General features: G+C 46.0%; 1 protein-coding gene across 7 annotated transcripts in view; it reads left to right on the forward strand.

The window, feature by feature from the left end:
- The window catches only part of mlip (muscular LMNA-interacting protein), a 41765-nt gene that overhangs the window by 23702 nt on the left and 4214 nt on the right, over positions 1–13849 (forward strand). For 6 of the 7 annotated variants that reach the window (XM_062462981.1, XM_062462976.1, XM_062462978.1 and 3 more), the window contains 5 exons: positions 613–696; positions 1850–1909; positions 4340–4384; positions 5643–5696; positions 7237–7374. In XM_062462981.1, coding sequence (XP_062318965.1) covers positions 613–696; positions 1850–1909; positions 4340–4384; positions 5643–5696; positions 7237–7374 — 381 coding nt within the window. The remainder of the gene's footprint in view (positions 1–612; positions 697–1849; positions 1910–4339; positions 4385–5642; positions 5697–7236; positions 7375–13849) is intronic. The other variant, XM_062462980.1, reaches the window with a different exon arrangement.

Raw genomic sequence — 13849 nt, forward strand, 5'->3', positions numbered from 1 at the left:
AACCTTGGTAGCGTTAGACTTAATAAACCTTGGTAGCGTTAGCCTTAATAAACCTTGGTAGCGTTAGCCTTAATAAACCTTGGTAGCGTTAGCCTTAATAAACCTTGGTAGCGTTAGCCATAATAAACCTTGGTAGCGTTAGCCTTAATAAACTGGGGGAACCTGAGGTCCCAGCTTCCCTAACGTGCTGAGCTACGTGGACACAGTCTAGCTGGTTTGGTGCTGCAGGGTCACCTCTGGGTGTGTCAGGCATGAGCGAAGCCTAGTTCAGGCATGGCACTCGGGCAGCGCGCATCATATCACCCATCGCCGTGTTCTCAGCCCATAGGCTTAGCTCGATAGGCGGCGCTATAAAGTCGCACACATGTGTTCTGCACTGCTGCCACCCACCACCATCCCCTTCTCCCCCATGTTGTCTGTCTGTACTCCCCATTGGGGGATTTAACTCGTTGCTCCCTGCCTCATGTCATGCATGCTGCAGCGAAGGCAGGGAGCGCTTCCCCGCATACAACCAACCCGCCAAAGTCAAACTTGTTTTCATGCATATGAATGAATGGGGAAATCTAATATGGGAGTGTCTTGACTGAACTGACGGGATGTGTTTGTGTCCAGATGTGCTCCCCCGCTCAGCTCAGACAGCAGAGTGAGGAGCTGTACGCCGTCATAGACAAGGTCCTGCAGGACTCCCTTCCATTGGTGAGTTTCCTCTCAGATCCTGGGGGACGCTTAGAGGTTCCAGTGTAATGACACATATCGTTTGTTTCGATGTGTCCATACAAACAAGGTTTATATTTACCGATGCGACTCCCTTGACAGTCTTTTCAACACAGCATATTTCTAAGTGTTCAGTCATTACCAGGACTACCAACAGCTACGGGCGTGGTTGAAGTTAGCTTGTGATAGACGGTGATAGACAGATGGTTCATCCAATCACCTGCCAAAGGTGAAAGTGCCTGCCCTTTTTCAAACTGTTTCCGACGATGACTTCCCAGATGGATATGTGTAACAAACCATTTGTTGAGTCTGGCTAGCTCCGAGCACTTTGACTTGAAAATCTCTTCAGAAAGGCACTGGTGTCGTCACTGTCGCTCCTTTTTAGTCAAGCAATAAAATTAGATGGAGAGAGCTACCAAGCAAACGTAGAGAGGAAACCGTTCTTTATTGCAATGGGTAGACAAGGGCTTTATTCACGATCTTTGACATAGAAGGCCACACAGAAGGATCTACCCAGATCGAACATATTTATTAAAAATGGTGAGAACGCAAGCTACACGCGCGAGTGATTGAGAAGCTGCCAAGATATTGTTGTCATAGAAACAAAATGCATGATCAGAAAAAGCCCTTCCAGTGCCGGGATTAGGCGCTCCCCAGCGCTGTCCTGACACACACACAAGGGCCATCTGGACACTGGCCATGACTCAGTGTGCTGTGCAGTGGTTGGAAAAGGGGCAACTTTTGGTTGGTTATTGTTCCTGTTTTCCTCTCTTTGCCTTGTCCTTTATGTCTCTCTATCTCTCGGTCCTCTATCTCCCTTTGTCTATCTCTCCATGTCTCTCTCTCTCCACCTCTATCTCTGCATGTCTCTCTCTCTCCACCTCTATCTCTGCATGTCTCTCTCTCTCCACCTCTATCTCTGCATGTCTCTCTCTCTCCACCTCTATCTCTGCATGTCTCTCTCTCTCCACCTCTATCTCTGCATGTCTCTCTCTCTCCACCTCTATCTCTGCATCTGTCTGTCCATCTATCTCACTCTCCATCTTTCTGTCTCTCCATCTCTCGCTGCCTCACCTCTCCCTGCCTCCATCTCTTCTTCTCTCCGTTCACATATTCCTCCTCTTCTGTTCTCCAGCGTAACCCCTCCCCCGCTCGCTGGAGCTCTCGAGAGTTCCTGGACAGAGGTGTAGCCAAGGTGAGCGCTCCACCAAACCCACTGTTTTACGTCACAGCGTTTTTACACGACTCCACAGTAGAATCGTCAAATACTAATAACAGATATTGAGCTGCAGTTGGATTGTGGTCGCATCACTGGAAGTGTGCTATTAGGGGAGATGATTGTAGAAATGATATGTTTACGTATTTCTACTTCAGCTGTTGTGCGGACCTTTCCTGATAATTTTCCGGTGACAAATTACAAACGTAAACTAGAGAGGGTACAATTTCTGGGGAAATTGTAGGGTGTGCTTGCTTGCGTCGGTTGCACAGGGGTCCGTTTTTGGATGACATTTTTACAACTGATATTTCTGTATGAAATGCAAAATGCATACTTATTATTCATAAAGATTACATAGATTTAAAAGATTTTTTTTGCTGCTCATTTACAACTGAAAATACGAGTGAAGTGTAGAATGAAATAGATGTCTTCTCATATCCCCTGCAAGCGGCAGCCTCATCGTTGAATCAAAACGAATAAATTTGGCAGACCGGTGTAAAAATTGACCTAATCTCTATGATTTAAACGTCCTTTTAAGTTTTTCCCTTCTCGTGATATTTTAAGGCATTTAGCCTACTCATATTGCATTCATTCATGAATAAAGAACCCCCTTTGAAGATTATTCTACGACGTTACCAGCAGTAGAAGATGGAATCGCGATTCAAACAGTACCATCTGCTAACTGAAAATATGCCCCCAAAAACGTAAATAAGCTTGACATTTATTTAGTGGAAAATCGCTTTCATAAAAAGCTCACTGGTAGCGATCATTGTCAGTAACAACGCCAAGTGCGATATAGCCCTGTGTGGAGAAGCTGCCCCGGTAAATTGTACAGTACAGTAGACTACTGCTGTGTTCGTCTTGGTAGCGATTGCGTTGGTTGAATTGGATTTAACGTTCCGTTGTACGGTTTAGGCTGAAATTAAGTATTTTCACGAACAGATTGACAACGTTTAGGCTGTGGCAATGAAGTTCAGGTTAGTAGTTAGATAGACTTTTGATTTAAGTAAGGGGAGCGCCGAACATTTTCTGTCGCCGTTTGACTTCCTAAACAGCTGTGTACTGTAGATGTTTTTGTAGTGTGTCTCGCGTAAGCTACAGCGTTGCAGTGAGCTACACTGGTTTGAAACCACAGGTAATGGTAATTTCACCAACAAATCGTTTACTAATGTCAGAATAAATCCTACAACGAAAATGTATATGTGAGGAATGTTTATTTTAATGATTGAAAACAGATACATCATAGACCACTGTAGTATGTGTTGCCCAGGCAACACAGGCTAATGTCATGATGCTAATATTTCAGTGAAATAGTAGACTACTGTTTCCGAAAGTAGATGTACTTCCTTAATAATATCAGCTTATATTGTACATTACACATCACAATTGTGTGTCATATCACAAAGTAAAATGAGTAAATAGTTATCACCCTGGCCTCTTTGCTTGTGGCGTTTCTGCAGCTGCCTTGCAGTAAAGCTATAGTTAGCCTAGCTATCCCCCAAGTTAACAGATGCGAAACGAATGTTCTGCCAAAGGTAGTCACGCGTGTTTTCGTGACGTTAGTGACGTAGTGACGTTAGTAACGTCAGTGACTGTGGCTAGCAAATTAGCCACCGTTAGCTTCACTTTTCGCCACAAAAACTTAACTTAAGCCCAAACCATGCAACGGAACGTAAATTCCAATAGAAGCAACTCAATCGCTACCAAGACGAACCTTTTGACACCGCCGTTGTGTATGTAGGCCAAATATTGACTGAGTTTTAGGGGGGCGAAAATAAACAAGAAATAAATAAATATATATGTGAGAGAACAAAGGTTGTGCTCTCGCCGAAGGCTTGAGCACACCCAATAATATATATGTGAGAGAACAAAGGTTGTGCCCTTGCCGAAGGCAAAGCACACCCAATAATATATATGTGAGAGAACAAAGGTTGTGCTCTCGCCGAAGGCTTGAGCACACCCAATAATATATATGTGAGAGAACAAAGGTTGTGCCCTTGCCGAAGGCAAAGCACACCCAAATATAAATATGTCTACATGTCGACATGTTTGTTTATCTGTCAGCCTGTTAGTCTTGTGTAAATGTCAGGAAATGTCTATCGAGCTGAATGCTCAATATATATATATCAATGTGATCTCAATATACCTGCCGACTACACAGATGACTTTAAATCCATTTCCATCAGAGTGAGTGCATGTACCTATGTGCTTGCATGTGAGATTGTGTACGTCATTGTGAGATTTAGCTGTAGTCCAGTACAGTACAGGTTGTGAACACAAAATGGATGGTCTTTGTGTTCATTATCATATTTGATTAGTTCATACAACAGATGTAATCGCAGTTGATAGCAGGAAGGTCCTTTGACTGCTCCCTCCTGCTAATATGTGATCCTGTCTGTCTAAATGCAGCCCTGCACATTATCACCAAGATCAATGGGACGTGAAACTAAATATGTGAGTATAGGCGTTTCTGCACGGTTGTCTTGCAACTGACAAGTTTAAAGGGATAGAAACAATTTATCTTCTATAATGTGTTCCTCATAAACAAACTCCCCTGTCTGACGGAAGGAAACACTTCCTGCTTGATTATGATTTCCTGTTATTACCTAGCGTCAAATTCAGCCTTCTCTTCTTCACATGTTGGTTTGATGGATGTACTGTATATAAGTAGCCCCGCTGGTCTTCTTCATGAATCCCTGGCTGACAGGCCAGAACGAGCTGCTCTCTCCACTCCCAGAGTCTGTCTCTCTGGCTGTTGTTCTGTTGAAAACAAATGATTGATGCTGCGCTCCGATCAAGACGGTAATGAGCTTTTGCTCGCTGTTAAGACATCCGTTTGTTCAGCATGCAGAAGGAGAAGACACCGTTTTTTTTTGTGATGTAATGGATTTGGCAAGAAATGCCAAACTTGTAATATTTTTGACATGAATGTTGAACAAAGGAATTGTCTTTTTTTCAATCCAGACTGTTGAGGAATGTATTTTCTTATTCAGCAGATCAGCTTTCAGGTCATAGAGGTCTAAGCACTCTACTCCAAAAATCTATAAAGACCTTTGTTTTTCTAAGGCCTCCTTCTTCTTTGAAGGAAGCTTACTTAAGTACCCTGAGCTGTTGTTGATCACTCTGCTAGTCTTCGTGGAACCCTCGGACACACATATCTTCACACAAATCAACATCAAGCATCCTGAGTGTCCCTTCAGGTCCACACGTTATAGCATCAAAGTATCAGATATGAAATCTCTCTCGACTCATAATGCTGGAAAGAAATAGCTACCGGCCCCGGTTTTTACCTCCATGGTTTGTACACTGCACTGCACCAAATATTCAAAGCTGCTACTGAAGATAAAAATATAATTTTATCATCAAACACATGTTCAAAGGATGGATACCATCGGTTCTTCTCATGTGTCGTATTTCCAGACATCACTGGGTCTGAAGAGATAAATACTGACATTTTTCCTCAGGTATTTTTCCCCAACAAAAGACATGCTCATTGACTCAGCCTCCACTGCCAGTCTCAAAACCCACGAAATCAACTTGTTGAGCAAAAGGACAGCTAAATGGGGCAGCATTTAGGATCATCCAGTAGGCACGTGTAACCTATCGATCTAATCTGAGCCAGGATTCATCTTCCAAGCATATTTATAAGGTTTATGGTTTAACATCCATCTCTCCCGTGAATGTTCATGTTGATCTGTATTGTCTTCTGCAGGCAACACGACACGCACACCCGGCTCCAGAGTCAAGCCTGCTGGATCACAACACGGTAAACTGATGCCATCTCTCCCTGGTGATTGGTCCCTCTGCTGGTGCTGTTACGTGCGCTGTACTGAGAGCTGTGCTGGAGGGAGGAGAGGGTGGGCCTTACCCTAGACAAGGGACCAGTCACACCTGGACAGAGGGAGGAGAGGGTGGGCCTTACCCTAGACAAGGGACCAGTCACACCTGGACAGAGGGAGGAGAGGGTGGGCCTTACCCTAGACAAGGGACCAGTCACACCTGGACAGAGGGAGGAGAGGGTGGGCCTTACCCTAGACAAGGGACCAGTCACACCTGGACAGAGGGAGGAGAGAGTGGGCCTTACCTTAGACAAGGGACCAGTCACACCTGGACAGAGGGAGGAGAGGGGGACCTTACCCTAGACAAGGGACCAGTCACACCTGGACAGAGGGAGGAGAGGGTGGGCCTTACCCTAGACAAGGGACCAGTCACACCTGGACAGAGGGAGGAGAGGGTGGGCCTTACCTTAGACAAGGGACCAGTCACACCTGGACAGAGGGAGGAGAGGGTGGGCCTTACCCTAGACAAGGGACCAGTCACACCTGGACAGAGGGAGGAGAGGGTGGGCCTTACCCTAGACAAGGGACCAGTCACACCTGGACAGAGGGAGGAGAGGGTGGGCCTTACCTTAGACAAGGGACCAGTCACACCTGGACAGAGGGAGGAGAGGGGGACCTTACCCTAGACAAGGGACCAGTCACACCTGGACAGAGGGAGGAGAGGGTGGGCCTTACCCTAGACAAGGGACCAGTCACACCTGGACAGAGGGAGGAGAGGGTGGGCCTTACCTTAGACAAGGGACCAGTCACACCTGGACAGAGGGAGGAGAGGGTGGGCCTTACCCTAGACAAGGGACCAGTCACACCTGGACAGAGGGAGGAGAGGGTGGGCCTTACCTTAGACAAGGGACCAGTCACACCTGGACAGAGGGAGGAGAGGGTGGGCCTTACCTTAGACAAGGGACCAGTCACACCTGGACAGAGGGAGGAGAGGGTGGGCCTTACCTTAGACAAGGGACCAGTCACACCTGGACAGAGGGAGGAGAGGGTGGGCCTTACCTTAGACAAGGGACCAGTCACACCTGGACAGAGGGAGGAGAGGGTGGGCCTTACCCTAGACAAGGGACCAGTCACACCTGGACAGAGGGAGGAGAGGGTGGGCCTTACCTTAGACAAGGGACCAGTCACACCTGGACAGAAGGAGGAGAGGGTGGGCCTTACCTTAGACAAGGGACCAGTCACACCTGGACAGAGGGAGGAGAGGGTGGGCCTTACCCTAGACAAGGGACCAGTCACACCTGGACAGAGGGAGGAGAGGGTGGGCCTTACCCTAGACAAGGGACCAGTCACACCTGGACAGACTGTGCCTCACGTGGCACCAAGGATCGTTATGTCTTTTTATGAGACCAGCCGGACATGTTTTTAGGAGACCCCCTACAGACGCCGTGCTCCACCCTTTTTAATTCGAGTGTGTTTGCTAGAGTGCATATCAAGGCAGCCTGATCCTTGACTCTGCTCCTTTCACAGACCAGGCCTGGCGTCATCAAACCGGTCAACTCTAGTCCAAGACTGACGGTTACTAATGACGATGACGATGGTGACAGCTATCATGGCAACCCCTTCAGGCAGTACATGCAGGACCTGTCACACAGTCACTCCAGCAAGGTAGGAACCATGGAAACAGCTCTCCTGCTCCTCTGGCAGACGCCTTCTTCAGGCCATGCCTCTCAGCAACAGTAAAAATATAAATCTTTGTTGAATATCATAAACTAAGAAAAACAATATTGTATATTTGCCGGTGTATAATCAGTGTATTAATATAATAGCAAAGTTCCTATAATAGAACACCAGAAATAATTCATGAAAGAGATTTGAATCCTCTAATGTCAATTGTGTAAACACGTCAGCCAGGAAACTGTCATACATTTTCTTTGTCTCGTCTGGAATCTATGTACTGCTGGTATCTCTCCTGTCTGGAATCTAAACACTTCTGGTATCTCTCCTGTCTGGAATCTAAACACTGCTGGTATCTCTCCTGTCTGGAATCTAAACACTGCGGGTATCTCTCCTGTCTGGAATCTATACACTGCTGGTATCTCTCCTGTCTAGAATGTATATACTGCTGGTATCTCTCCTGTCTAGAATCTATATACTGCTGGTATCTCTCCTGTCTGGACTCTATACACTGCTGGTATCTCTCCTGTCTAGAATCTATACACTGCTGGTATCTCTCATGTCTGGATCTATTCACTGTTGGTATCTCTCCTGTCTGGAATCTATGCAGCGCTGGTTTCTCTGTTGCACTTGCGGAACCCCAGAATCAATGCAGAGTGGTGTTTTTCTCTGTATTTCAGTTTTGATAACAAGACAGAAACGGTCTCAAACTGACAGCCAGAGGTCAGAAACACTTCAACTCACCACAACAAAGCAGGGATGCTTCCTTGATATGTAAACCTCTCACGCCTGGACCTGTGGCTTCCTGCTGAGAGGAATGTCTGCAGGAAACGAAGAGCTTGGCCATGATATCCTTCTCCTTCACCAGGAGCGGCCCCATAGAAAACAGATACCATCCTCCATGACGAGGACAGACCAAGAAGGGCAACCAGCAGGACTCAACATCAGAGACAGCAGCTTGCCAGCAACTTCAGAGCTCATCTGCCTGCAAGCTTCCCTTAAGCATCGATTTGGACTCACCCTAAAATAGCAAAGTAGTCCTCAAGCAATAAGACACGGGTCAAAATGATTAGAATCACAGATGTTCTGCTTGGGTCACTCTGTGATGGGCGGCCTGGTAGATTATCAGGCGGCTGGTAACAACTAAGACAGTTCATCATTATGGGAAGGAGACACTATACAAAGAGAGAGAGAAAGAGAGACACAGAGAAAGAGAGAGAGAGCAAGAGACAGAGATGAAGGAAGACAGAGATAGAGAGAGGTGTGGGGTGTGATGTGATGAAGGATGGTACTGGAACTATATGAGCACAACAGCATATCAGTACAGAAAGCTGCCATAGGGGACATTTTGAAGATTCCATTTCCAACTTGACCCTTGACCCTGGTGTTTGGGCCAGTAGGACCAATTTCCAATCTTTACTAAAAGGAAAATAAATGTACTGCCTGACATTCATTGACCTTGGGTCATGTTCTGTCCATTAAGTGCATTCTATCAATGGCTATACACATATGTCTTATATACGTGGTGTTCTGGTCCACTGGACCCAGGGATAATACACATTGGTGTGTAGGTGAAAAAAAAAAAAGATTTGCTATGTGCCTTTACTTAGCCTTCCTCCTTTGAGTCTGCTGTTTCAACAGAGAACCGAGAACCTGTCTGTCTTCCTGCTTTTGTTGCACTGATAACTCTTTGTAGTTTGTGAGACAGCTTAATGGTTTGCCGGAACCAGCACTGATTGCTGTGGCTTATTTTGCAATACATTATTTTGCAAAAACCTTTTTCGTAAAAGGACACTGTTTTCCCAGACTCAGCAAGGTGTAAATTCAGGGTTGGTTTACAGAAATGGTTGGTGCTCACACCCTGGCCCTTACCTGGCAATCCTTCACCACTGCCTCTCTCCCTCACACACACACACACACACACACACCTCACGTAAAAGCCCCACACTCTGTTCTGTGTAGAGAGGTCTCCTCTCTGAGGTCTGAGTAGTAACCTTGGACCCCTAACCTATCGTGGTCGGCCCAGGGTCAGGATGTTCCCCACAGAAACACCACTCCAGGGTTGAGAAGCACGTGGATGGAAAAACAGCTGCACTAAACCCAGTTTGCTGTTCGTCTCTCCCTCCTCGCTCCTCAAACTGAGAGACCACGCTGGGGGGAGGAACGCCAACTGGCTTTCAATTACTATTTTTTGGATGAGGCGATGATCAACAGCAGGAAGTCTTAGGCATGCAAATTTGACTGAAAGAAATTAGTATCGGCTCTTACGTTGAGTGTTGGGCTCACATGTCTTTATGTGTTTAGGGAGTTCATATGGATGACTGGGTTTAGGTTCCTGTAGCACACCTGTTTTTCAAAGTGAGCCTTTTTCTTGTGCATCGGGCTCTTATGGTTAATAACGAATGGCTGAAATGAAGGTCTTTCTAATGGTCTGGTTGTGAAGCACCATTCTGTGGTTTGACTTGGCAGAAATGCCTCTTGAAGGATCCTATGCAGGCTGGGTTAGACGTGAGCTTTCTTGCAGTAGATCTTTCGTCCTCCTCCATTCAGCCTGGAGCACCCCTTCTCCAACCCTCCCCTGCTCCTTACACCTCCCCTGGTGTGATCCCCAGACACAGTCCTTATCCAACGTCAGCTCAACTCTGTGTTTGGCTGTGGTGCCCAGAGCCCGCCACACACTGTCCCTTGAACTCAAATTCCCCTAACCCATTCCTTCTCAGTCTGTCTGAAGTGTAACAGCCTGAGTGGATGACTGAGAGAAATTATAAAGTTTAAGTGTACAGGTGGAGGCAATCATCATTCCCAGCTGAAACATTCATATTTAATATCGTAGAATTTCATTCTTGTACTGGCACCAGGCTAGAGTGCTTTGTCCTTTGAAAAAAAAAAAACTATACAACTGGAAACAGTTTAAAGTCTATAAAGATGTGAACATTACTTTCTGCTTTGACAAGACAAAGTGTTTCTCACATTTCAACCCGAAGACAGCTTGAAAACAATCTATGCTTCAATGCAGAGAGGAGACAGTAAGCACTAAAACCTCGTCTTGTCCCAGTGACAGCAGGCTTTTAGGCATCGTTTCAAATGTCAACACGGCTGACACATTAAATATTGTTTTCCATCAGTGTGGGTCTGTGCACAATGCAAGACATCTATAGATAAACCAAAGATTAATTTTTCCTAGAAAAAGGTTTTAGAGTCAGTGTGAGGAACAGATAAAAATCCAGTGAATGCTGTCAGCCTTTACGTTAACTAGACGCATCAGTCAATGGACTAACCTGGAGTACAACATAGTAATTGTGGGTTCACCCATAGCTCCCTCGCTCCATTTGCACCTGCCAACTAACAAAGGGTCTCAGGTGTGAGGTAACTGTTGTGGTTAAAGACCTTCTTCATTTACAACCTTGCTCCTTCTTGTGAGCGCGGTTCCTTCATGCAGCACCCCAGGTCCTCGCACACGTCTCCCCTGCTGACATCACTCCACTGGCTGCCGGTTGCCATGACGATCAGGCACGAACCCCTGACCCTCATCTATGCTGCGGCCAACAGGCCCCGCCTCCAGGCCGTCGTCCAGCCGTGCGCACTGACTCGGGAGCTTCGCTCCACGACCTTGGGGAGGAAGAGACGGATCCTTGCACTCCACCCGCGCTGTGCTTCTCCTCGCGCGCTCCAAAGAGGCCTAACGATCGCAATAACACGCGTCTTTACATTTAGCAGACACTCTTATCCAGATCTACTTACAGTAAGTACAGGGACATTCCTCCGAGGCAAGTAGGGTGAAGTACCTTGCCCAAGGACACAACATCATTTGGGCATGGCCAGGAATCGAACCGGCAACCTTCTGATTACTAGCCCGATTCCCTAACCGCTCAGCCACCTGACTCCCTACATCTGCGTCTTGGTTCCTGCCGTCCCCCCATCGAGGTCTCGAGGCTCACCTTGTCAAGCTTCACCTGGAATAACAACGCTTGGCTCGGCCTGAGGGCACTTAGAGCGGCACTTAGCAAATCTGCTGTAACTCCGGGAAATGTGTCTTTTACTTGAGATACTGTTGCACTTTCTTTCCTGCACTGTACTGTCATATTGTTGTTATTTTGCACCGAAGTTGTAATATTAAGATTGAACATGACAGGAGAGTTAAGATGGCTACAGCCTGGTGTCTGAGATATGGCTACTTTGCACTGTGCTTGGTAAACACGGACCATTCCTTTGACTCTAACCAAGAAAATATCACATATATCTGCTGTAGCTTTGGATAAAAGTGTCTGCTAAATAGGCCTAAATAGAAATGTCAAATGCAGTACATAAATTATCTAATCTATTACTTATAAAATACTGGTGAGTGCAAACAAAAACGTCTGTCTGTGAGGATTCCTTTTGAGGAACAACAAATTTACATTTATTCATTTAGCAGACGCTTTTATCCAAAGCGACTTCCAAGAGAGAGCTTAACAAAGTGCATAGGTCACTGATCATAACAACGAGATAGCCACAAAACATCGCGAGTAGCCAAAACATGAAGCACACATTGTGAACAACCAAAGTAAGTGCCAAAGGAAAGAACCATAAGAGCATGTAGTTAAACAAGTTACAATTAAACAACATGAACCGCTATAAGTGCAAGTGTACCTGGGGAAAAAGCAAGCAACAATAATAAAAACAATATATCACAGCGAGTACAACAATTTAAATCAGTTACCACTAACCACAAGAGCAACAAGGCTCTAAGCAAGAGTCATTGTGATCCTTGAGGAAACTAACATCGGGTCAAGCGAACCATTCCTAAGTACCGTTGTACTCCCGGAACAAGTGCGTCTTGAGCCTTTTCTTGAAGGTGGAGAGACAGTCAGTGTCTCTGATGGAGGTGGGGAGTTGATTCCACCACTGGGGGGCCAGACAGGAGAAGAGCTTGTGTTGGGACCGGGCGGTCTTGAGCGGTGGGACCACCAGGCGGTTGTCTGAAGAAGACCCTAGGTGACGTTTGGGGGTGTAAGGCTGCAGGAGAGACTTGATGTAGACGGGTGCAGTCCCGTTCACTGCTCGGAAGGTCAGTACCAGGGTCTTGAATCTGATACGGGCCATGATAGGTAGCCAGCGGAGAGAGATGAGGAGCGGGGTAACATGGGAGCGTCTGGGTAGATTGTAGACCAGGCGGGCCGCTGCGTTCTGAATCCTCTGAAGAGGGCGGGTTGCACATGCTGGGAGACCAGCGAGCAGCGAGTTGCAATAGTCCAACTTGGAGAGGACAAATTGATTGATTTATATTAGCGTAAAGTGGGATGTGGTTGTTTTAAAATAGATATACCTGATCTATAATCAAGTACTGAGCTTTCAGGGCACCACCTCGTTATTGGCTGAGGGAGATTGAGGAAACCTGGTTATTATGTATCTTATCAGTATCTTGAAGGAATGAATTTGTGTAGAGCAGATCAGATAACTCAATTTAAGTTATATAGGACTTTCAAAAACCGCATTGGGTACCAAAGTGCTGCACATGGAGTTGATAAACTCTCATACATACAGCTTAAGAATATAACGAGCATTTAAAACCAACAAAGACAGGATAAGATAATTTGACATAGTACCATTTATACTGCTATTAATTAAAAGCTAAGGAAAATAAATACGTTTTGAAGGCCTGGAAAGACAATAGAGACGGAGATGATTTCATGGCCAACGGAAGCTTGTTCCAAAGTCTAGGGCCTGCCACCGCAAAAGCTCTGTCTTATAACATGAGGGAATAGATTACGCAAGTTAAAATTATACACAATGATTTATTGAAATAAATGGAAGTACTAGATATATTTGTTATTGGTTTTAGTAAGAGTTTGATGGCCTAACAAATTAAACAAAACAAACAATGGATCAGATGAAAAGAGCGGGAAAGGGGGAGGAGAATTAGCCTGGTCCTAACCAGCCCCTCGTACGATTCATTTGTACAGAGGGTCTGGGCTCGCTCCATTGACAAGCGTTAACTTCCTTGAAGGCGGGTACTCTGATGAAGTTTAAAACTATTGGATCTGCCCAGAGCCACTCTGATCTTCCATAACCAATCGCTAGCGTCCGCCTTAGCCAACTCCTTCACTACTACTGTAACGGAGCTAGCTGCGGTAGCTGGAAAATCCAACTTTTCCCGAACCCCGTGGGGAGGAGGGCCACAACATCATGGCCACCAACAAAACTCAGCAAGGATTGTTCTTGCTCCGGCTTTAACTTATGGATATTCGGCAGCGTTGCCACAACCGACCGAACAGCTTCGCTCGCATCTTTCTCCGCCGCTATTACTGAACTACAACTCAAACTAGTGCACAACATCAACGTCATCGTTCTCAGCCACTCCCTCTGTTCGCTGATTGGACCTACAAAAAATGTGTTTCTGAAAACCGACTAATACACCGAAATCCCAGACCTAGTACAGAAGCTAAATCAAAATTGAGAGAAAGTACGTAGGAGGGCAGAGCCAGGC

This window comes from Osmerus eperlanus, chromosome 6, assembly GCF_963692335.1.
Source record: "Osmerus eperlanus chromosome 6, fOsmEpe2.1, whole genome shotgun sequence".
Classification (NCBI taxonomy): Eukaryota; Metazoa; Chordata; class Actinopteri; order Osmeriformes; family Osmeridae; genus Osmerus; species Osmerus eperlanus.